General features: G+C 41.3%; 1 protein-coding gene across 3 annotated transcripts in view; it reads left to right on the top strand.

Annotated features, from left to right (window-relative positions):
• Window positions 1-22,524, top strand: part of DMD (dystrophin) — a gene marked incomplete at both ends in the record, with an annotated part of 1,846,964 nt that overhangs the window by 517,467 nt on the left and 1,306,973 nt on the right. For all 3 annotated transcript variants that reach the window (XM_084636024.1, XM_084636023.1, XM_084636025.1), the window contains 2 exons: window positions 10,634-10,822; window positions 11,185-11,366. In XM_084636024.1, coding sequence (XP_084492150.1) covers window positions 10,634-10,822; window positions 11,185-11,366 — 371 coding nt within the window. The remainder of the gene's footprint in view (window positions 1-10,633; window positions 10,823-11,184; window positions 11,367-22,524) is intronic.

Genomic DNA, 22,524 nt, shown 5'->3' with positions numbered 1-22,524 from the left:
GGTCACTGCCTCCCAGATTCCCATCCACTTTTGCTTCCCCCACTAATTCTTTCCGGTTTGTGAGCAGCAGGTCAAGAAAAGCTCCCTCCCCTAGTTGGTTCCTCTAGCACTTGCACCAGGAAATTGTCCCCTACATTATCCAAAAACTTCCTGAATTGTCTATGCACCACTGTAATGCTCTCCCAGCAGATATCAGGAAGATTAAGGTCGCCCATGAGAACCAGGGCGTGTGATCTAGTAGCTTCTGCGAGTTGCCGGTAGAAAGCCTCATCCACCTCATCCCTCGGTCCGGTGGTCTATAGCAGACTCCCACCACTACATCACTCTTGTTGCTCACACTTCTAAACTTAATCCAGAGACACTCAGGTTTTTCTGCAGTTTCATACCGGAGCTCTGAGCAGTCATACTGCTCCCTTACATACAGAGATACAAAGAGATACAGAGATACCTACAAAGAGTCCAGCGGAGGGCAACAAAAATGATTAGGGGACTGGAACACATGAGTTATGAGGAGAGGCTGAGGGAACTGGGATTGTTTAGTCTGCGGAAGAGAAGAACAAGGGGGGATTTGATAGCTCCTTTCAACTACCAGAAAGGGGGTTCCAAAGAGGATGTATCTAGACTGTTCTCAGTGGTAGCTGATGACAGAACAAGGAGTAATTGTCTCACGTTGCAGTGGGGGAGGTTTGGGTTGGATATTAGGAAAAACTTTTTCACTAAGAGGGTGGTGAAACACTGGAATGCGTTACCTAGGGAGATGGTGGAATCTCCTTCCTTAGGTATTTTTAAGGTCAGGCTTGACAAAGCCCTGGCTGGGATGATTTAGTTGGGATTGGCCCTGCTTTGAGCAAGGGGTTGGACTAAATGACCTCCTGAGGTCCCTTCCAACCCTGATATTCTATGATTCTATGATACAGTACGAAATTACTCTGATTTTACAGAAGTCGATTTTTGGGAACAGATTGTATAAAGTCAAGTGCATGCATCCATACTAAGCACATTAATTCGGCGGTGTGCGTCCACAGTACCGTGGCATGCATTGACATTCCGAGTGGTGCACTGTGGGTAGCTATCTCTCAGTCCCCGCTGCTCATTGGAATTCTGGGCTGAGCTCCCAGTGCCTGATGGGACCAAAAATTTGTTACGGGTGGTTATGGGTAAATGTTGTCAGTCAACCCTCCCTCCATGAAAGCAATGGCGCACAATCATTTTGCACCCTTTTCCCTGGATTGCCCGAGCAGACAGCATAGCATGGCAAGGATGGAGCCCGTTCAGCTCACCGCAGCGTTATGACCATTGTAAACACCTTGCACATTATCGTGCAGTTTATGCAGAACCAGAACCTGAAAAACCAGGCTAGGAGGCGACGGCAGCATGGTGACAAGAGTGATGACATGGACACAGATTTCTTTAAAACCGCCGTTCCCGGCAATTTGGAGATTATGGTGTTAATGGGGCAGGCTCATGCTGTGGAACGCCGATTCTGGGCCTGGGAAACAAGCACAGACTGGTGGGACCGCATAATGTTGCAGGTCTGGGATGATTCCCACTGGCTCTGAAACTTTCCCTTGCGTAAGGGCACTTTCATGGAACTTTGTGACTTGCTTTCCCCTGCCCTGAAGCACAAGAATACCAAGATGAGAGCAGCCCTCACAGTTCACAAGCGAGTGGCAATAGCCCTGTGGAAGCTTGCAATGCCAGACAGCTACCGGTCAGTCGGGAATCAATTTGGAGTGGGCAAATCTACTGTGGGGGTTGCTGTGATGCAGGTAGCCAACCGAGTCATTGAGCTGCTGCTATCAAAGGTAGTGACTCTGGAAAATGTGCAGGTCATACTAGACGGCTTTGCTGCAATGGGATTCCCTAACTGCGGTGGGGCTATAGATGGAACGCACATCCCTATCTTGGGACTGGACCACCAGGGCAGCCAGTACATAAACTGCAAGGGGTACTTTTCAGTGATGCTGCAAGCTCTGGTGGATCACAAGGGACGTTTCACCAACATCAGCATGGGATGGCTGGGAAAGGTTCACAATGCTCGTGTCTTCAGGACCTCTGGTCTGTTTAAATGGCTGCAGGAAGGGATTTACTTCCCAGACCAGAAAATAACTGTTGGGGATGTTGAAATGCCTATAGTTATCCTTGGGGACCCAGCCTACCCCTTAATGCCCTGGCTCTTGAAGCCGTACACAGGCACCCTGGACAGTAGTCAGGAGCTGTTCAACTGTAGGCTGAGCAAGTGCAGAATGGTGGTAGTGTGCATTTAGATGTTTAAAGGGTCACTGGCGCAGTTTACTGACTCGCTCAGACCTCAGCAAAATCAGTATTCCCATTGTTATTGCTGCTTGCTGTGTACTCCACAATCTCTGTGAGACTAAGGGGGAGACGCTTATGGCAGGGTTGGCAGTTGAGGCAAATCACCTGGCTGCTGAATACACACAGCCAGACACCAAGGCAGTTAGAAGAGCACATCAGGAAGTGCTGCGCATCAGAGAAGCTTTGAAAACCAGTTTCATGACTGGCCAGGGTACTGTGTGACACTTCCGTTTGTTTCTCCTTGATGAAAACCCACCCCCTTGGTTGACTCTAATTCCCTGTAAGCCACCCGCCCTACCTGCTTCGATCACAGCTTGCTAGCAAAGAAAATAAAGTCATTATCATTTAAAAACCATGTATTTTTCATTAATTTATTATAAAAATAGGGAGATAACTCACAAGGTAGCCCGGGTGGGGTGTGGGAGGAGGGTAGGAGGGAAGGAAAAGGCCACTTCAAAACTTGTTGAATGACAGCCTTTTGTTGCTTGGGCTGTCCACAGGGGTGGAGTGGTTGGGTGCCGGGAGCCCACCTCCCCCCATGTTCTTGGGCGTCTGGCTGAGGAGGCTATGAAACTTGGGGAGAAGGGAGGGAGGTTAAGCAGGGGCTGCAGCGGCAGTCTGTGATCCTGCTGTCGTTCCTGAACCTCCACCAGACACCGGAGCATGTCCCTTTGATCCTGCAGGAGCCCCAGAGTTGCATCTTGCCTCCTCTGATCTTCCTGCCGCCACCTCTCATCTAGATCCTCCCTTCTGTTCTCACATTTATTGGCCGCTTTCCTGTACTGTGCTAATGTGTCCCTCCACACATTCTGCTGAGCTCTGTCTGTGCCAGACGACTGCATGAGCTCAGAGAACATTTCATCACATGTACTTTTTTTCGCCGCCTTATCTGAGATAGCCTTTGGGATGGAGGAGGGAGGCTTGAAACATTTGCAGCTGCAGGAGGAATAAAAGGGAGTGAAGTATTTAAAAAAATACATTTTACAGAACAATGGCTATACTCTTTCACAACACTATTCACGTTACATAGCACATGTGATTTCGGTACAAGGTTGCATTTTGCATCTTATATTTAGTGCCTGCGGCTTTGGTGTTAGAGATCACACACGCAGTGCCGGGCAACAGAATTCGGCTTGCAGGTGGTCATGGTAAGCCATAGTCTTTCGGCTTCTGCAACCTTCATAACAGCAGCACCCTCCTTTCCCATACCAAGCAAAGCCCGTTGAGTTGGCCATTTAGTGCTGCGGTTTTCCTGTTAGCGTTCAGCAGGAGAAACCAAACTAACCCCTTCCCCCCATCCAATTCTCTGGGATGATCGCTTTACCCCTCCCCGCACCGGCTGGTATCAGGGAAGAGCCCTGCTAGCCAAACGCGAACAGCTCAGTGCCAATGCTCCCTGCCTCCACCACTTGGCTAACTACAGGGAGGATTTCTTTTCAGTCACAGGCAAACAGCCCTGTAGGAATGGGCACCACTGAATGTCCCCTTAATTAAATTCCCCTATTTCAACCAGGTTATCAATATCACTCTCCTGAGGATAACACAGAGAGATGAACCAATGTTGCTTTAACGCCAGCAAGCACCGGGACCATACGCTGCCAGGCTTTGTCATGCAATGATACCAGATTACTTGCTACTAGCATGGCGTGGTAAAGTGTCCTACCATGGAGGACGGAGTAAGGCTGCTCTCCCCAGAAACCTTCTGCAAAGGCTTTTAGAGTACCTCCAGTAGTGCTTCATGGAGATGTCCCTGGAGGATTTCCGCTCCATCCCCAGACACGTTAACAGAATTTTCCAATAGCTGTACTGGCCACAAATGCATCCCAAGTCCTCAAGACAAATTAATCATTAAAAAACGCTTGCTTTTAAAACATGGATTATATTTTAAAAGGTACACTCACCAGAGGTCCCTTCTCCAGCTTAGTTGGGTTGAGAGGGTATTTCAGTCACGGTGATAAAAAGATCCTGGCTGTCGGGGAGAACAGTGTGCTGTGTGCTCTCCTCAAGCTCATCGTCGTCCTCCTCATCTTCCCTATCTGCAAAATCCTCAGGCATGGCGGAGAGTACCCCATCGTCGGAGTCCACGGACAGGGGTGGGGTAGTGGTGGCGGGCCCCCCCTAGAATTGCACGGAATTCAGTGTAGAAGTGGCATGTCTGGGGCTCTGTCCCAGAGCATCCGTTTGATTCTTTGGTTTTCTGGTACGCTTGTCTGAGCTCCTTAAGTTTCACACGGCAATGTGTTGCCTCCCTGCTGTAGCCTCTGTCCATCATGGACTCGGAGATTTTTTGAAATGTTTTGGCATTTCATCTTTCGGAACGTAGTTCTGATAGCATGGATTCGTCTCCCCATACAGCAATCGGATCCAGTACCTCCTGTTTGGTCCATGCTGGAGCTTTTTTTCGATTCTGGGACTGCATGGTTACCTGTGCTGATGAGCTCTGCATGGTCATCAGTGCTGATGAGCTCGCCTGCTCAAACAGGAAACGAGATTCAAAAGTTCCCAGGGCTTTTCCTGTACACGTGGCCAGTGCATCCGAGTTCAGAGTGCTGTCCAGAGCAGTCACAATGGTGCAATGTGGGATAGCTCTCAGATGCCAATACTGTCTAATTGTGTCCACACTAACCCTAATTCGAAAAGGAGATGTCGATTTCAGCGCTAGTCCCTTCATCGGGGAGGAGTACAGAAATCGATTTTAAGAGCCCTTTATGTCGACAAAAATGGCTTTGTTGTGTGGACGGATGTAGGGTTAATTCGATTTGCTGCTAAATTTGACATAAGCTCCTAGTGTAGACCAGGTCTTAGAGACTAACAAATTTATTTGAGCTTAAGCTTTTGTGGGCTACTGCCCACTTCTTTGGATGCATAGGATGGAATATAGTCCATGAAATCTTATGCTCAAATAAATTTGTTAGTTGCTAAGGTGCCACAAGTACTCCTGTTCTTTTTGCGGTTACAGACTTAACACAGCTATTACTCTGAAACCTTAGAATATGTGCAAACTGCTTATGCTAAACTATCTGTTCCATCTTGTACTCAGGTGTCACACTCTGAGTACCTTTCCCAGACCTGAAGAATAGCTCTGTGTAGTTGGAAAGCTTGTCGCTTTCACCATCAGAAGTCGATGCAGAAAAAAACATATTACCTTACTCATCTTGTGTCTCTAATATCCTGGGACTGACATGTCTAGAACAACACTACATATAACATTGGTTAGATGAGACATTTTTAACGATACCAAAATCATAAATTTGCAGTGGTTTTATGATGAAAATAATTCTGTTCAATCAGAAAAGCTGGTTTAATTCTTGTATGCTCAAGGTCATGTTAGTGATTACCTTTTGAAGCCCTGGCTTTAAATTACTGAGTGGAAAATTACTTCATTTACAGAAGAAAATATAAATATTGCTGTCTTCAGGAATATTTTGAATATCAATGGTTTTACATTCAGCATAAAGGATTTAGTGGACTAAAAATGTCAACACTGATACACAAATATAAGCGAAACAATATTTCTAGAGAGTGAATAAAACCAGTACCTAACTAAAGAAATTCATGGTTGGGTAGACTTGATGATAAACAGAAGGTCAGACAACTATTTCTTATAAAACCAAACCTCAATGCTGAGACTATTTCTATATAAAATATTTGTGTGTGTGGAATATATAAAACCGCGCACACACTACATCAAAGAACGTTATTCAGGTTGCAAAGTCCAGCACTCAAAATCACCAACCTTTTAATTTCCCTCTTTTGCCCCCAATCCCAATGTCCTTTTCCAGCCTGTTTGAGTCTACTACACTTCCAATCCCAATTTCCCTCTCCTACTGTGAGCTTCGAGGCCCAGTCTCTTCTGCCCAGGCTCCTTGTTGCAATCTTCTTCTTCATAGGTACAGATCTTTCCCCTCTCCATTCATGCAGGCTCCTTGCTCTCCAGGCAGGTGCTATGACCTGGCATAGTCTGAAGGAGCCCAAAGGCTACAATGGCAGGGAAAGTCCTGCTTAGCCCCGGGCTGGAGCATTTTCAATGTGGATGGAATATTCTGGGGATTTAAGATGCTAAAATATAAATAAATTAATTACATAAAAATCTCTGCTCAACATATGTGAACTGTGAGCCTCCCCTCCCCCCGCCCAAGATTTATAACTTGGCCAGATTTGGTTATGTTTTCACAGAGCAACCAAAGGCACCTCCTGCCATATTTAAAGTCCTTGCTACATAGCGTGAGGGTACTAGGGCTTTTCAAAGAAAAGGCTGACAAAAAATTTTAACTCAGGCAAAACAACCTGCTTTTCACTAGCCTCGTTCTTGGAAACTGCAAAACACTGTGGCTGAAACTTTTCAGAAACACTGAGCTTGAGGCAGACATCAGGCATGAAATATTTCAACCCAGTTAAAGCTGGGCAAAGTTATAAGCCATGGAAAATAGGGTTTTATACTGGAAAGAGTAAGGCAACTTGAATAATATGCGATGCTACAACCTAGTTTGAGCGTAGGTGTGTATGTGTGTGTGTTTGTATAAAGTGTATGTTCATATTTAATCCTGCAAAGGGATATGAACAAGCTGACCCTTATGATTTCAGTCTCTCACTGGTTTCGATGGGAGTCCTTCCAACATATAGATTCCTTTCTGGGATTTGGGCCCATGCATTAAAATGCATTAAAATATTTAATTCTGCCATTGTAGAGTAGGACTTTTATATAGTGAAGTCCATTTTCTTTTTTTGTTCTACATCTAACTTTATTGGATGGAATTGCAATTTTTCATTGAAATGTATTGGGGCAAAAATAAGGAGACTTCTATTTTATTTCATTATAAAGATAAGTTCACTACAAGTAGATTTCTCTGAATTTAAGCGGAGTTCAGTTCTGCCACCCTTATGATGAGTAGCACAGTCTTCCCAAAGAGACTGCTTGTAGAGAGGAAGAACCGATGCAATGTGAGTGAGGGGGGTGGAATTGGGCCCTCAGTGTTTAGGGATAAAATTATTTTTGAAAGTCAGAAATTCTGCTTATGAACTCTGTAAAATACTGTGCAGTGCTTACTGACATGAGTCTGTTCTTTATTTTTTTACTTTGGGATCATGTATCCTACAATAGTTGGGGAGAAGTGCAAAATATTTTAAGCAGAAAATCAAAGCAGGTGCGACTATCCTTTCCATCTTTAAGCTCTGTGAATCAATTGAAACCGCTACCAAGCCTGCCTGATTTTCTAAGTGTCTGAAGGTCACAGGTCTTGCATTCTTTCTCCTAAAACTTTAATTTAAACGTTCATAGTCATTGAGGGTCTTCTAATCTTGACAGAATGTAAAGGCCTTCTTTTTTTTTTTCCTTTCCTCTCTTCATATTCCAAGTCCTTAAATGTGAGTCCTTTTTACAGCATTACTTTTGGGGATTTTTTTTTAAACGTATCTAGTTGGGATGAGTGAAACTCAAAGGGTTTATAATCTGGGTTCCCTTTGGAGAACAACTGAAAAATTGGGATGCTTTCCAAAATGTTAAAAAACTCTTCCTGAGTCTGGAAAAAATGAGTTGGAAGTCTCATGAAAGCAGACTTTTCTATGAGATCTTTAGAACTTCCTGATACTTTTGGGGCCACCTAGTCAGGGGACAAATAGACATATATGCAGCATTTCAGCCCTTCCTAATCTGTTTCTGGCTAAATTCTGAAGGAAAATTATGTGCACAAAAATCACACATGTCCACCTTACTTGCTAGGGTGGGACATCTGCTTGGGCCAGCAGGGAAGAAGACATCTAGGTTCTTTCCACTGTGCATGAGAAATCTTCCTCCTTTCATGGTCAGCCAGTGCAGGAAGTGAGACTGTCTTGTCCCCTCTGTGGCCCTGATTGAACGACTAGCTGGTTTGTGTTATGTTACACACAGAAGTTAGATAAAAATATTGAATGTTCTTGTTGGAAGTTTCCAATGTAACACTACTTTGTTTCTAAGAATTCAGAATGATCGTGTGCAAGAACCCAAAAACAGAGACACAAAGCAGGCTACTCCCTAAAAGAGGCATACTTTGTCTTACCTTACTGTAGGCCATTTCTGTGTTAAATGACTGATGCTTGCACAGTTCTCTGCAAAGCTTCTCCTAGCCTGCAAGAAGGACCAGAACTGCTTTCCTCTTCCCGCCTGCCTCAGTTCTTACAGTGATAGCTCACAATTCCAATACAGTCTGCCCTACGCCACACTTTTCAGCTCCCTGGGGTCAGGGTGACTGTTGTGGTCCCCCACATGCCAATTACCTGCTCATCGTCTTCCTCCTCTTTATGTTGAGTTCTGAATGTGGTTCAAGTGTGGCCAGTTATCTTTTGGGTTGCATGTGTGGGTGGAGCTTTTTTTTTGGAGTCATTTTGCTTTGACTGTACTATATGCAGATCACCTATTGACTCTGAAATCAAAGTCAATATTTACTGTTTCATGAGAAACTGAGAGAATGAGGAAGTTTGATCAAAATGACTAGGAGCACTTTGCTTTCAAAAATATCCTTTCAGTGGAGTAGGAGTTGACAAAGTGTTTTTAAATTCTGCCCTTTTAACACAGATCAGAAAATAATTCATTTTGGATCTACGGAGGGAAGAGTTGTCAGATAGGAAACTTGTCCAGTATGTTGTAACTAACCCTTTGACCACAGATCTCTGGTGCTGCAAATATGATAACCTTAGTTTCTCGCCTCCATTTTGCTAGAATTTGATATATTTCTCTAATGCTTCACAGGTGAGATGGGAATATACCACAGTTTCACAGAAAGAGGAGGAGAGTAACTGCTGATATAATGATGATGGTGAATCTCTATGAAAAGAGATAACTTATTACTGCAAACAAAGATTAATATTCTTACCTTTCTGCATCATTTCAGCTTGGGATGTGATATCTTGATATGTATAAGCTAAGCACTATCAGGGCTAGTTGGTAGCTGAAATTGTTTGGATACTTACTTGTTACCTCTTTCCTCTTTAGTTTCTTTCCCAGCTTCAACAAAATACTGTCTCATAAATCAGTTGTTTGCCTCTGCTTTCTTGCTGTGCACATGCCTCTGAGACATAGGGTTTTCACACATTAATGAGGAAAATGTTTGTGTGAAGATCCTTTGGCACTATTTATGAGGGTGGAGCTGCCAAATTTCAATCTGAATAATTACATTCTGCCTACTTTAAATTCCCCCTTTAATTTCAATTGGATAAGAAAGCCTTCACTTTCAATCCTAAACCACTGTGCACAGTTTAAGCAGTTCCTGTCTCTTATTGCTGCCGTAGCTGTCTGCATGTCAGTCGAAGTGATTACTATATAGTACTCCATCCGTTTTTAAAACACCCTTGGGATCCTTCATGATAAAAGCAAGATGAAAACAAATCATTATTCTCCTAACTTGCAATCAGATTTACTTTTTTCCTTCTTTACAACTTGTTCACTAATTAGCAGGGTGAAACCATCTTCAGAAGCCCCTTATTTCTTACCTCGGTCTTATAACAGTTTCTCCGATGGAGTGGGTGAAAGGACAATGGCTACTTAATGTTGCTTGTTACTGTTCACTCTCTCTCTAACCTGCAGCATGGTGGCATGAAGTATTTGCTTGTAAATGGCACTTGACTGCAAGCAGATGTGTGGGTGGCCCTCGGGGGGAGGAGTGGATAATAATAATTGTGGATACTTTTTCCTGGATTTTTTTTTTCTGGTGACTTGCAACCTTGTGTGAACTTTATAATGTGATCTTTGATAAATGATACTCTGCAGATTAGTCTAATCCACCATTGCATATATTTAAAAAATATTTTAAAGTGTTTAATATTGCATTTGCCTCAGTTTGTCTGCATGCTGGTGATACGGTACCAACATGTAGTTCACTGCTATGTAAAGCATTTAGGATGGTGTAGTTATGCAAGATGCTTTAGAAATTAAATATATTTCTGTCATTCTAAAGAGAAAAGTGCTTGAATGACAGGTGGTAGGAAGTAGAAATGAAGAAAATTATTTAATATACTTACCGAAGAATACACCATTTGTGTACCTTTAACTTTTGATATCATGCGTAATAACTATTCTAAATGTAGAAAAACATGAGCTCTAGGACAAAATATTCATTTTCTTTGTTTCTGAATTTATCCTATTTTTTTCATAGTCATTACTTTACTGAATTCAAATAGTTGCCTTTACATTGGCCCAGATCCTCCATTTATCAAAATTCTTCTGTAAAATAGAGGATTGCTCTATGAAATTAAGAGGTTGGCATTCTATTATTCATTTAATGTAGCTGTTTGTGCAATTAGCATCTGCTCAATGCCAAAATTCTTATTTTTTATTTTTGATCAGTATTTGGACGCTCCTGAAGACAGGTCATTTGGCAGCTCACTGATGGAGGTAGAAGTGGACCTGGACAGCTACCAAACTGCTTTAGAAGAAGTACTCACATGGCTTCTCTCTACTGAAGATGCATTACAAGCACAAGGAGATATATCCAGTGATGTAGAAGAAGTCAAAGAGCAGTTTCACACCCACGAGGTATATGTGAACCACAGAGACTGAGAAACCAGTGCAAACACTTCATCTATTAATTATTGTTCATCTATTTGAATGGTACATTAAGAATCATAAGAATCATACAATTTTCACTGGTGCTATTGCCAGTCCCTGTTCTTTCCTTTTCCATTTGGTTTTAGAGGCTTTAAATTTAGCACTGGAGACTTTGCTTCTTACACAGAAGATGAATATATTTATTTTTACATTGGGTCCCAAAGTTAAAATAAATGTTTAAACCAACTTAATACTTTTTAAAAAAAAATATGTGGAATTGAAGATATTTCTACAAAGTATCGCTCCTCCTTGTAATCTTAGTTAAGATTTACTTTTCTTTTCTTTTTCAGGGCTTTATGATGGAATTAACAGCTCACCAGGGACGTGTTGGTAATGTTTTGCAAGTGGGAAGTCAACTTATAACAGTTGGTAAGCTTTCAGATGATGAAGAAAATGAAATCCAAGAACAAATGAATCTGCTTAATTCTCGTTGGGAAAGTCTCAGGGTAGCCAGCATGGAAAAACAAAGCAAGTAAGTAATATGCGTGTTCCCCACCCCTCCCCACTCACACACACAATGTTTAAATTTTTAGGTTGCAATAATACGGGGGTGGGAGGGTGATACTTCATTGCAAATGTATGCTTGATCCTAGATTTTAGTTTATCTGCAATTTCGAGTGCATCAGACTCTAAACTTTCACGTTGATTTGAAAATGGAAGTTGCATAGATGGGGGTTAAGTTAAAATGAGAGGTGAAGTGCCCAATAATAAAATAATAGAATAACTATTATTTGTTCACATGTAATACTTAATATAAGAATGGATATGTTATTTAAAAAATGGGATACTTTATTCTTCTATCTATTAACACACATACGGGCAAAGTAAACAGCGAATGTTCTGATATGATATTGGTAACTTAATTCATATTCATATTAAAGAAAAGATAACATACACAATGCTTTTACGCTGCAGTTAAATTAACTACCAGACTTGCTAGCTTGGCAGAAATGTACACCTTTGCACAATATGCAGCCAGGATGTAAACCTCGAAATCAAAAAGATGAAGATCATGATAATTTTCTTAAGAGCAGAAAAGCTACGGACCATTTCATTCACAAGGAAATTGAAAGGTTGGAAAAGTAAGGTGATCAGTAGATATTAAGTGGGAGAAGAAGGAAGAAGATGAAGGGTTTGAGGTTGAAAGTAAGCTGGTCCGGTCTGGTCCGGCATACCGGCAAGAGCCGGTGCGGCATGCCGGACCGGACCAGTTTCCCAGGCTGGCGATTTAAAGGGTCTGGGGCTCCCTGCAGCGGCCGGAGCCCTGGGCCCTTTAAATTGCCTCCCAAGCCCGGCTGCCGGAGCCTTGGGGTCACAGCGGCAGGGCTCCGGGGGTGATTTAAAGGATCAGGGGCTCCCAGCTGCTGCTAGTGTAGCGGAGCCCTAGGCCTTTTAAATCTCTGCCTGAGCCCTGGGGTAGCGGCGGCAGCCGGGAGCCCCTGGGACTCAGTTGGCGATGTCTAGGGCCCAGGGGTGATTTATAGAACCCGGGGCTCTCAGCCTGGGTATTAAAGGCCCCGCCTCTTCCGGTTGAGGTCACGCCCCCTTCTGAGGACTCCAGCATACCGGTATTTCCTTTAAGTTACTTTCACCCCTGGAGTGAGAGGACAGGGAATTGAACCCTTTAAAAAGGAAGAATGGATTAAAAGCAGAAAAATGAGTTACAGGTTAGCTGCAGGACTCTGACTTTCTGTATTTCGATTTCCATATACAATCCAGTAGAAGAAAATTTTCTATAGGCCAGGCATGGTACAGTGGAGAAGGCTGATGATGTGGATGTAGAGGGGATTGGAGCAGAAATATGATTGCAAAAATGGGAGCAGGAAATATCCCTTCAAGTTTCCTTCCCTCAACCTTTACAAAGGAATCTAGTTGCCTTTCAGATTGTTCAGCGGGATTGGGTATTGTCCAGGTTTTCAACATTTTTTCCTATCTTTTGATTTCCTGAGACTCTCTTAAATCTCTTCTCCATAAAATAACTCAACTTCAGAACAGTTTACTTTTGTCATATTGTGTCTTATGGAGCTCTGTTTACTTAACTTATCCGTTTTCCTATTGATTCTATACAAAATTAAGGGAACTGAAGTGTAAGATATTTTACTGTTTTAATTTATTTATTATTCTACCAAAAATTAATCAAGGGGAGAATTTAAAAAAAAATCAACTAACCATTACCAGTGTGTTTATAGAAATACAACATTAATTACTGTAGACTATAGCTGCTCTCATCAGTAAAATCAACTGGATGTAAGTACATAAGACCTGGGATTGGAGGTCTATTTTTGCTTATTGATTGCTCCAAGGTGTTGGTGATTAGATATGAAGTAGAAGGACCCTACATTGGTATCCAGATGTCTCTGAGACAGTCACAGCAGTTGTGCTTTAAGTGGCAAGCTGCTTCTGTCTATACTAAGAGTGGAGCTAGCTGGAAAATGTTGGTCCAAGTGAAATTTTGACAAAAAACTGAAACCAGCTTCTATCCAAAAGTTAAACTCCAGTTATGGGGACACAGTGTTATTGGCTCATGGTCCTGTTCTCCTTGACTCACCGCAATCTGCCAAAGCCTGGCTTTTGTGACATTTGAAATGAAGTGCAAAATGTATCAATTTACTCAGGTCTTTTACTGTAGCAGGGATTTAATGCTAAAATGAAGAACTTTTGTTTTCTGCTACTAGTACTGCAGCTGGAAGTCATAGATTTCAGTGAAATACTTTTATTTAACTGTTGCAACAACATAACAGATGGGACCCCATTCTGTATCTTACTCAGAGAATCTGTAAACTTTGTATGGTCTTCATGTTTCTCTAGTCCATGTCCTTATGCCACTGCACTTCTTCGTAGAGAGATACAAGATGAGGCCACTGTGTGGCATTGCAATGATTTACAGGCAAGCTGCAAAAATTAAAAATAAATTAAAATAAAATCCCACAGCAATACATACAACTACTAGGCAACAAAAATGTTGTTAATCAAATCAAATTTCCAAAAGCGATCCAGCTCACAGCCATATCTGCAGTTGCCTGATCAAAAGGTTGGATGTAGCGGCATGTCCTGAAGGGACGATACATTTCGTTTATTTCAGCACAGTGACTTGCAAAGTCAAGGGGCCTTTGGAGAGAATGCTCTGCCACCAGCTCCTTCACCAACGAGTCCCGCTGTAGCTCACGAAAGCTCATGCTCAAATAAACGGGTTAGTCTCTAAGGTGCCACAAGTCCTCCTGTTCTTTTTGCTAATACAGACTAACACGGCTGCTACTCTGAAACCCAACTTTAGTGTTTCTGCTAATACCAACTCAGAGAGGGGAGGCAAGCCCTCGATATAGATGGGCACTAAGGACATTCAAAACGTTATAAGTCAAAACGGATAGTTTAAGCTCCATCTGGAAGGCTGTTTGCAGCCAGCGTGCACTGGTGCTATGTGTTTATGCTACGATACTGCACTTAAAAAATCTTCGTAGTTGTATTCGGCACCACCTCTGTTTTCAAGTATAGGCCGCTGCAGTTGCTGTAATCCAATTTGGAGGTAACAAAGAGACATTCAAATTCCAGGACAAATAGTTGTTTCTATTTGATCAGCATATCTAACTGACATACCCAGGGTACAATCCAGACTCGTGAGTAGCTGTGTCGCCCCAGCTGTCTAACCTGGGGTTCGAGTTACAATGCTTCGCTTCTGTAGCCTCCAGCCTAGACTGCTCACAAACTGCTTCAAGTTGCTGTGCAAGTCACTCCCAGCTGTGTTTGTGTGTGTGTGTGTGCGTGTGTGCTGCAGCCAACCAGCCACACCTTGGCTCTTAAGCCAAGGTTATACTTCAGGTGACCCCAACATACTGCTAGTCCCCCCAGAAAAGTATGTCTTGTGTTGCCCAGCCCTCTCCTGGACAATATAAATTCATATTAAGTCCATATTTCTTTCATGGAAATAATATGCACACACCTTGTTACCCTAAATGGAGTTTCACAGACACTTCAGTTTAAACGCTGGATTAGATAAAAAAAAATCTTTTTTAATAAAAGAAGTTTATTAACCACAAAGAGCAAGATTTTAAGTGAGTACTTTTAAGTCAGAAATGATTATAGGAAAAATAATGATAAAACCGATCTGGTGCCTAATTTAACAATCTATGTTAAATTCAAATCAAAGTTTTTCTCACCACATGCTTTCAGCAATCTGTTACTGATCAAACTTGTTAGGTCAGAATCCCTTCTCCAGTTCAGTGGCTGCTTCATTTGTCCCTTCTGGTGCATGAATTGAAGGATAGCAATAGAAAGAGGGAGAGGTGCATTGGGGTTTTTATCCCTCCTTTTGATACTGTCAGTTGGCCACTTGAGAAACATTCCCTGCTGAGATTCAGGAGTCAGAATGTCTATAGGAAAGGATGTTCCCTGCTGCTTTTTCCTCACAAATTGGAGCTTCTTTTGTTTCCCTTTCTGCTTGATGATTCTGTTTAGTGCTTAAATGCAAATTAAACAGAACACACATTCCTTTGTTTGAGACAGACCTATTCGCCAACCTGAGTTTAGAACATGTGTTAAGAAGACCATGCAGTGATATCTTATAACTTCAAATGCAATGTTGCCACGTACATTTTATCAGGACAATATTGACCAACGAATTATGAGGTTTTCAAATGATACTTCAAAAGCCATACTTTGTACAAAGATTATTACAATAGTGTGCAGGGTGTGGACACAGGTACTTTCTTACTCAGAGGCTAACAAAACCCTCAAGCTGCAAACATTACAAAGATGGACAAATCGCAGATGAATAATCTGGTTGCTTCCCACAATCATCACCCCCTCTGTCTTGTCCAGATTGTCATGTTAATTTTCAAATATTGCGTTTATGTACAAATTATTGTTTAAAATGTATATGTTATACTGCAGCATACAGAGTTTCCCAGAATTCAGTCACTCAGCACTTTGAACAAGTGGAGCAGTGGCTACACATCTTCAGATTTTTTTTTGTCTAGGACTCGCTTAGGCCCAGTTCTGCTAATTGCAGGAGCAGCAAACGGCAGAATGTTATGGTGAAGACAAGAGTGAGTAGGTTAATGTTTAGGGTAGATATTCCTGCATATATAACTTGACTGTTTCGCTTTTCTTTACTAAATAACAAGAAGAAAATACCCAAAAGTTAACATCTTATACTAAAACACCTGACAAATGTTCTTGATTTTACTAAAGATGTATTAGGAAACCCTAAGTGTTTGAATTAAATGTGGCTTTTAATCCACGTTCTCTGTATGAGCATGGATCACAATAAAGCCCCTTCCTGGAGCTTGCCTTTCTTTTAAAAGGAACAAGAAGATAACAAAAAGTTTGGTCTAAGCCATCTACCAAAGTTTGGATACTCAGCTGAGCCCTCAGATTTGCTTTGCTTCAGGCCAAAAAGCATCACTTTAGCCCAGCTTAGAAGCACTATCCTTCATTTCCGCCCCCTCCAGCCAGAAGGCACTTCCTCCCGTTTTGATACCGCTAGCTAGGCAGTAAAGAGGGCTGGCTTCAGCCCCTGTCTCCAGGGAAAATTGTTTTTGCTTTCCTCCCCTGGTCTTGTGTGAGGTTTGTCTACCTCATCACAATATGTTATAAGCAACTGATCTAGAGTGAACAACTGTCACACTACTTTACAGGCCCTGAACACATGTATGACAAAATTATCCTCTCAGACCTACACTATTGGACAAGTCTCTGCTGTTGTGAATTCAGCTCCCATGATGACACTGAGAAGTTGTCACATGTAAACAGAGCATTATTTCAGACCTAATAAAAGTGTGGTTTTCAGGGAATTTGCCAATAGTTAAGAAATGTTTAACAATTAAAAAAAAAACATGTAATTGTAATAGAAAATTGCCACATGATTTTGACTTGCTATTGACAAGAAGTATTTAAACTTTTCCTTGGCTTCCATTTTCAATAAATGGAAATTAAGTCTGATAAGATTACTATATTACTGAGAGAGAATTGTAAACACACTTCCATTAAAAGCCCTTTTTTGATGCTGTTCTATAAGCTGAAGTTCATATAGAGCTTTTCATCCGTGTTGTGGTGGGGTTTTAGTTTTTTTGTTTTTTGTTTGTGTAATTACGGTTAGAATGGAATTGAATTTTTCCTCAGGTTGAGGTCATTTCATGATATTTATTTCAAGTTACAAGGTAAAAACTAGCCACTTTGCCCATTTCACAAATTATTTCATGTTTTTCATTTCTCTTGTAACTTCAAAATAGAAAGGCTTTTACACACTTAAAATAGGGTGCAAATATAGAGTACTATTACTGTACTTTGTATTTCTTTAGCAACAGCCAAAGAAAGACATCCCACACGAAGAAGTACTGCACTCAGTGACCCAAGAGGTCCTTTCTGAATTCGATGTCCTACACTTGTCTTGCCCAAAATGCCACGGTAATGTGAAGCACTGGGGGGAGGGTGGGGTGGGAATTATCTTTCATTTAAAATACCCACTCACTGAAACAAATATGTATAAATAATATACTTACTGTCCACACAACTTACACAAATATACTAAAATTAAATATCGCATTATAATGTTCTCTCTCTTTTGACCTAAATGGCTAAGTAAAAATCTGGGATCTAGTAGTTTGTTCCAGTTAGAAAGAGAAATTGTTGGTGGTCAGATATTTATTTGGTGTAGTTGTTTGTTTATGAAGAATGTACAAACATCCTCTGCCTCTGAACACAGAAGATCTCAAATACCAGGAAACAGATTATTCACCCTGCACCCCTGATCCCAAAACACCTTTCCCTAGACTTCTTCCAGGGTCATACGCTGTGCTTTCAGTTGCTCTGTATTACTTTCTGATTCTGTGTGTTTTTCTTGTCCACACACGCATGCACGCACATGCACACACCCACCTTAGCCAAACAATACTCAGCGCCCCTTAAGTCCAAACTCCTGGGTAGGGTCACATACCACTTTCGTCTTAGGTGTGGGCTTGTGGTTAATTTATCCTTACTGTTCTGTTAATTTAAGGATATATTCATACCCACCGATCTCAATGAGGTTTGTGATCCATCCAATGACCAGTACCTCTCAACACAGTGCTAACTTAAAAAATAAAATGTATATCTCCATGCCAGCCATTCAAGTGTGGTGTTTTTATATGAACTATAATTTCAGAAATTTTGAAATTGGCAAATTGACAGCAAATTAATACTCTATATTCTATATATAATGTATCGGGATTAATTTGTCAATGATTTCAAAATTTCTGAAATTGTAGTTGAAATAAAAAACACCATGGATGAAATGGAGATATACACTTTATTTTTTTTTTTAGGTATGTGTGTGTTGCCGGCACCCAGTGCCGAGAGGCTGAACAACAGCTTGAGTTGGTTTGTTACCCGGTGTACTACACCCAATAATTACAACGGGGTGGAGAAGCAGAAAAGTTTATTTGAAGCTTCAAAAAGGTACAGGGAGATTTGAATTTTAAATTCTGTATAACAGAGCAGGAAGTTACATAGGCTTTTATATATATATATTTTTTAGCATATTTATTTAATAGCAAGCTGCTTTAAGTATTTATATAGCCAGCCAATTTAGTTTTTAGCTAGTTTTTTGATTTTTTGTATTATTTGTTAAACTATATATAAAGCTGCTTTATTTAGCATTGTTTTTTTATTTTTTTTTGTTTGGCTTTGCTTAGTTTTAGGCAGTCTGACTCTGCAACATACTGTTGCAGATTTTTAGCATAACTGCTGTGTGTGCCTTTGGGGGGGGGGGGGCAAGGACACTTGGGCCTAGCACGCAGAGCTGCTGCGAGTGCCTCCAGGCAGGAGGGGGGGGGGGGCAAGGACACCGGGGCCTAGTGCGAGGGGGCTTCATTGACACTCGTGGTTTTTTATTCCCTTGAGTTACCTAGTGGCCATGCCCCAGTGTTCCCAACATGTGTGTGTGTGTGTGGTCTTAATTTCCCCATGTTGTTCGTGCTTAAGTGATAATCCTAGACTGTTTTGCGGAGTGGATTAATCTGAGGTGTGTGACATACATGCGTAAAGCAGTTTCATTAAAGGGTGAATATGCTATCTGTATCTTTGATTTACACTGGGGAGGTGAAAATAGCAAGTATATTGGATATTCCTGTCCATATCAGAAGGGATGATTGTTTCTGGATTTAAATATGAACAGTAAGAGGCAATGTTCTGTAATGTTATGGACTTGTGATAAGAGAGTCTCTATTCTGGAGGGTGAGAGATGAAGGTTGATCTTTGTTCTATGACAGGCTGCTGCACTGCATTCATGTTAACTGTAGAAATCGTTAGGAATGATGTTTCTTTCATTACAGTACACTGATGCCAATATGGTCATTCACTGTATCTTCCAGAATTAACTAGAATGTAGATTTTGCTATTTATTAAATTAATAAAGCCATGTTTAAATTAATAAAGCCATGTTTTAGGAAAAAATAAACATTACAAATCCGAATACCCTGGGGGACAACATTGCTTAAGGAACCTTCAGGTACTGAGGTTTTCTCTTCCTTTTGCACACTAAGAAGGCTATTTCCTGTCATTTTTTTCATGAAATAGGTTTTTAAAGAGATGAGTTTCTTCAGTGGTGGAGCAGCATTTTGTCATGCTGCTATAAGAAACTTCTTATTTGGGGAATAAATCCAGCTAACCTGCCTTAGGGGAGCTAGTCAAAAATGGTATGATTTCCACCGTGACCCGGAATACCATACATTTTATACAATAAAATATGTGATAACACCAAATCAAATAGAACCAAAGTTTACAATTGCATTGTGTCCTAAAATGATTATATTTTCCAACTAGAGACAGGCACAGACTATTCAGCTGTGTTTTATTTAGGTTTTTATGCAATGCCCATCACTGTCACATCTGAGCTACCAAGTTTGGATTTAGATACGAGTTTCCTCCACGGTCGGACAGAATTTGGAACCCAGGAATGTAGGAATTGCCATAATGGATCAGACCCATGGTTCATCTAGTTCAGTACATCATGTCTCTGAGTGTGGCCATCCACAAGAAGATGTCAGAGGGAAGAGATGAGATTTTAGTTCGAACAGGAGAAGACAGATCTGGAGTAGAGTACCTCTGGTAGTACCTCTCTACTCCAGCATGGAGATGGTAGTTGAATTTTTGTGTTTGAGGGTGAGATTACGCTTGCATGGGGAGGAGAGGGAGTGAAGAGGAGCACCCACTGACAAAAGCAAAAGTCAGTGCCTGTGGATAAGGTGTAGAAGGAGAAGAGAAGGGGACCTAGGACAGAGCCCAGTACACACACCCCCATAGAAAGTTGGAGGAGGATGATTCTCCAAAGAACATGCTTGAAGGAGAAATTATAGAGGTAGGAGGAGGACCAGGAGAGGACAGAGTAACAGAAGCCAAGAGGAAGGATAAGATTTCAAGACCCTCCTGCCTGTCACTTGTAAACTGACTCAGACCTCTCTAGGTCCTCACATCTAGACTTACATCTACTTCTGGAAGATTCTGTATAACATCTCTGATATAGTCTTTCCTATCCATCCACACAGTTCAAACTCTGGTCTAGTCCTCTTCATATCCTATCTCGATTACTTCAATATCCTTTTCTTTCACATAAACAAATGTAATCTTGTCCTGCTCTTATCCATTCAGAATGCTACTGCAAAAAACATCATCATAGCTCGTTGCTTTGGCCATACATGGAGAATTTTGATATTATCCAACCTGACAGCAAGGAGTTAAATCAGAGGAGGCTCTTGGAGGCAGGCCATTGGTGGGGGGAGGGTGGGAGGGATGGGACAGACAAACAGGAAATGAAACAATAGCAAAAATAAGGTAAAATTCAGAGAATACCCCAAGGGTCCTTTAGGGAACAGTGCGGTGAGGGGGGGAACTATTAAGAAATGCCCCCGTCTGGCTCCAACCAGGCCGACAAGGTTTATTCTTCCCATGTCTGAATCTGGGTTCTGTGGGGAAACTAAAAGGGGGGAGAAGGGGGACATTGACTCCCAACTCTGATCAGCCCATGTTGCCAGCCTCCACTGCTCACTTGTTAAATTTTTAAACAAGCACATTCATACTTTCTCCCATGCTGCACTCATGCTTGGGAAAAGCTCCCTATAAACATCTACAAAACTGCTTCATTATATAATTAAAATCTCTCTATATGACACACTTTTGCTATGGTGCCTACATGCAGCCCAGCCGTGAGTAGGCTGCTCTTGTGCCGAGACCCACTGCCTATCCTGCTAACCAATTTTCTCATTGTTTTCTGGTTCTCCTCTCTCTGTTATCTCGTTTTATACTTGGATTGTAAGCTTTTGTGGGCAGGGACCATTTCACTTTCAGTACAGCCCACAGTGCAATGGGTTCCTGATCCAAGAGCAGAACTGTTATTTGTATTACCATAGCACATAGGAAACAATAATTCCTCATAGCTGGAGATTGGCTTGAGCATGAAATTTAATATCTCTTCCAAAATTTGTTAGCAGTGTCTATTACAACTTTAGATATTGTTGTCCTCCATATAGATGTCCAATCACTTTTTGAACATTGCTAAGTTTTTGGTGTTGGTGACATTATGTTGCAATGAGAAATTTATTTTCATTTTGCGGGGTGGGGAGGTGGAAAAAGAATTTTCCTTACATTGGTTTGGAATGTACCAGTGCCAGACTGACTGATTTTATCCTGCCACTTATTCCATGGATCCATGGACAATTATGAGAGCCACACTTAGATTTCCATCCATAAAATTAGGAGATGGGAGCCGCTGCTGGAAAAGAGAGATTTCTGAAAAATAGGTCTAAATATGTCATTTTTATATGTGCATATGTTATAACTTAAAAGATAAATCATCAAAATATGACTTCTTCATTATTAGGGTTGTCCTTGAAAGAATTAAAAGCAATGGAAGAATGAGAGATGACAACCTGGTGTTGTAGCAACATATGATTTTATTCTCCCTGAATAAATTATAATTAATTTGGTTGACAAATACATCCTCCAGGGAAGAAAAATATTACTTAAAGATGAGCTCGATGAGGCTGCCAATGTTCTAGGAAAGCGGCCATAGAAAACGTAAGGAAAAACTGCACATTCTTCAATATGGGGGAAACAAAAGCAAGCAGTCAGTGAAGAGGAGAGATTTTCTGATGCGATATAACAGTAGAAGTGACCCAGTAGTTCAAAAAGAGGGTTAGCGGGTCAGAGCATCAGAGTTTTCTGGAGCAGTGCAATGCTGTTATTGCTATCCTACGGTAAAAGGAGGCCAAAGGAAATCTGGTATATGTTCACCATATGTATTGAAAATGTTTGGCTCTTGTAGAATTGCATTAATGACCCGAAGTAAAACAGCAGGCTTTTTAAAATAGGATTCTCTACAGTGAAGCATCTCAATGTGATAAATGTACTACTGGAGAGGAAAACCTAATGTAATCAGGTTTACTTTATGGAGGATTTCACAACTATTAAAAAGCATTCAGTCAATGGAAAAGTATTTTGTAGTGGAAACTCACGAGAGCCAAACCATAAACGAAGGTTACAATCATCTCTCTGAAGAGAGATACATGAGTATTAAAACCACTACGTATGCTTAGAGCAAGTAAGGTGATGTTTGGAAAATACAAGGGGAAAGAGGAAAAACGCTACGAAAAAGAAATGAT

This window comes from Lepidochelys olivacea (genome assembly GCF_965140295.1).
Source record: "Lepidochelys olivacea isolate rLepOli2 genome assembly, chromosome: 1".
Classification (NCBI taxonomy): domain Eukaryota; kingdom Metazoa; phylum Chordata; order Testudines; family Cheloniidae; genus Lepidochelys; species Lepidochelys olivacea.
This window is presented reverse-complemented; position numbering and strand designations above follow the sequence as displayed.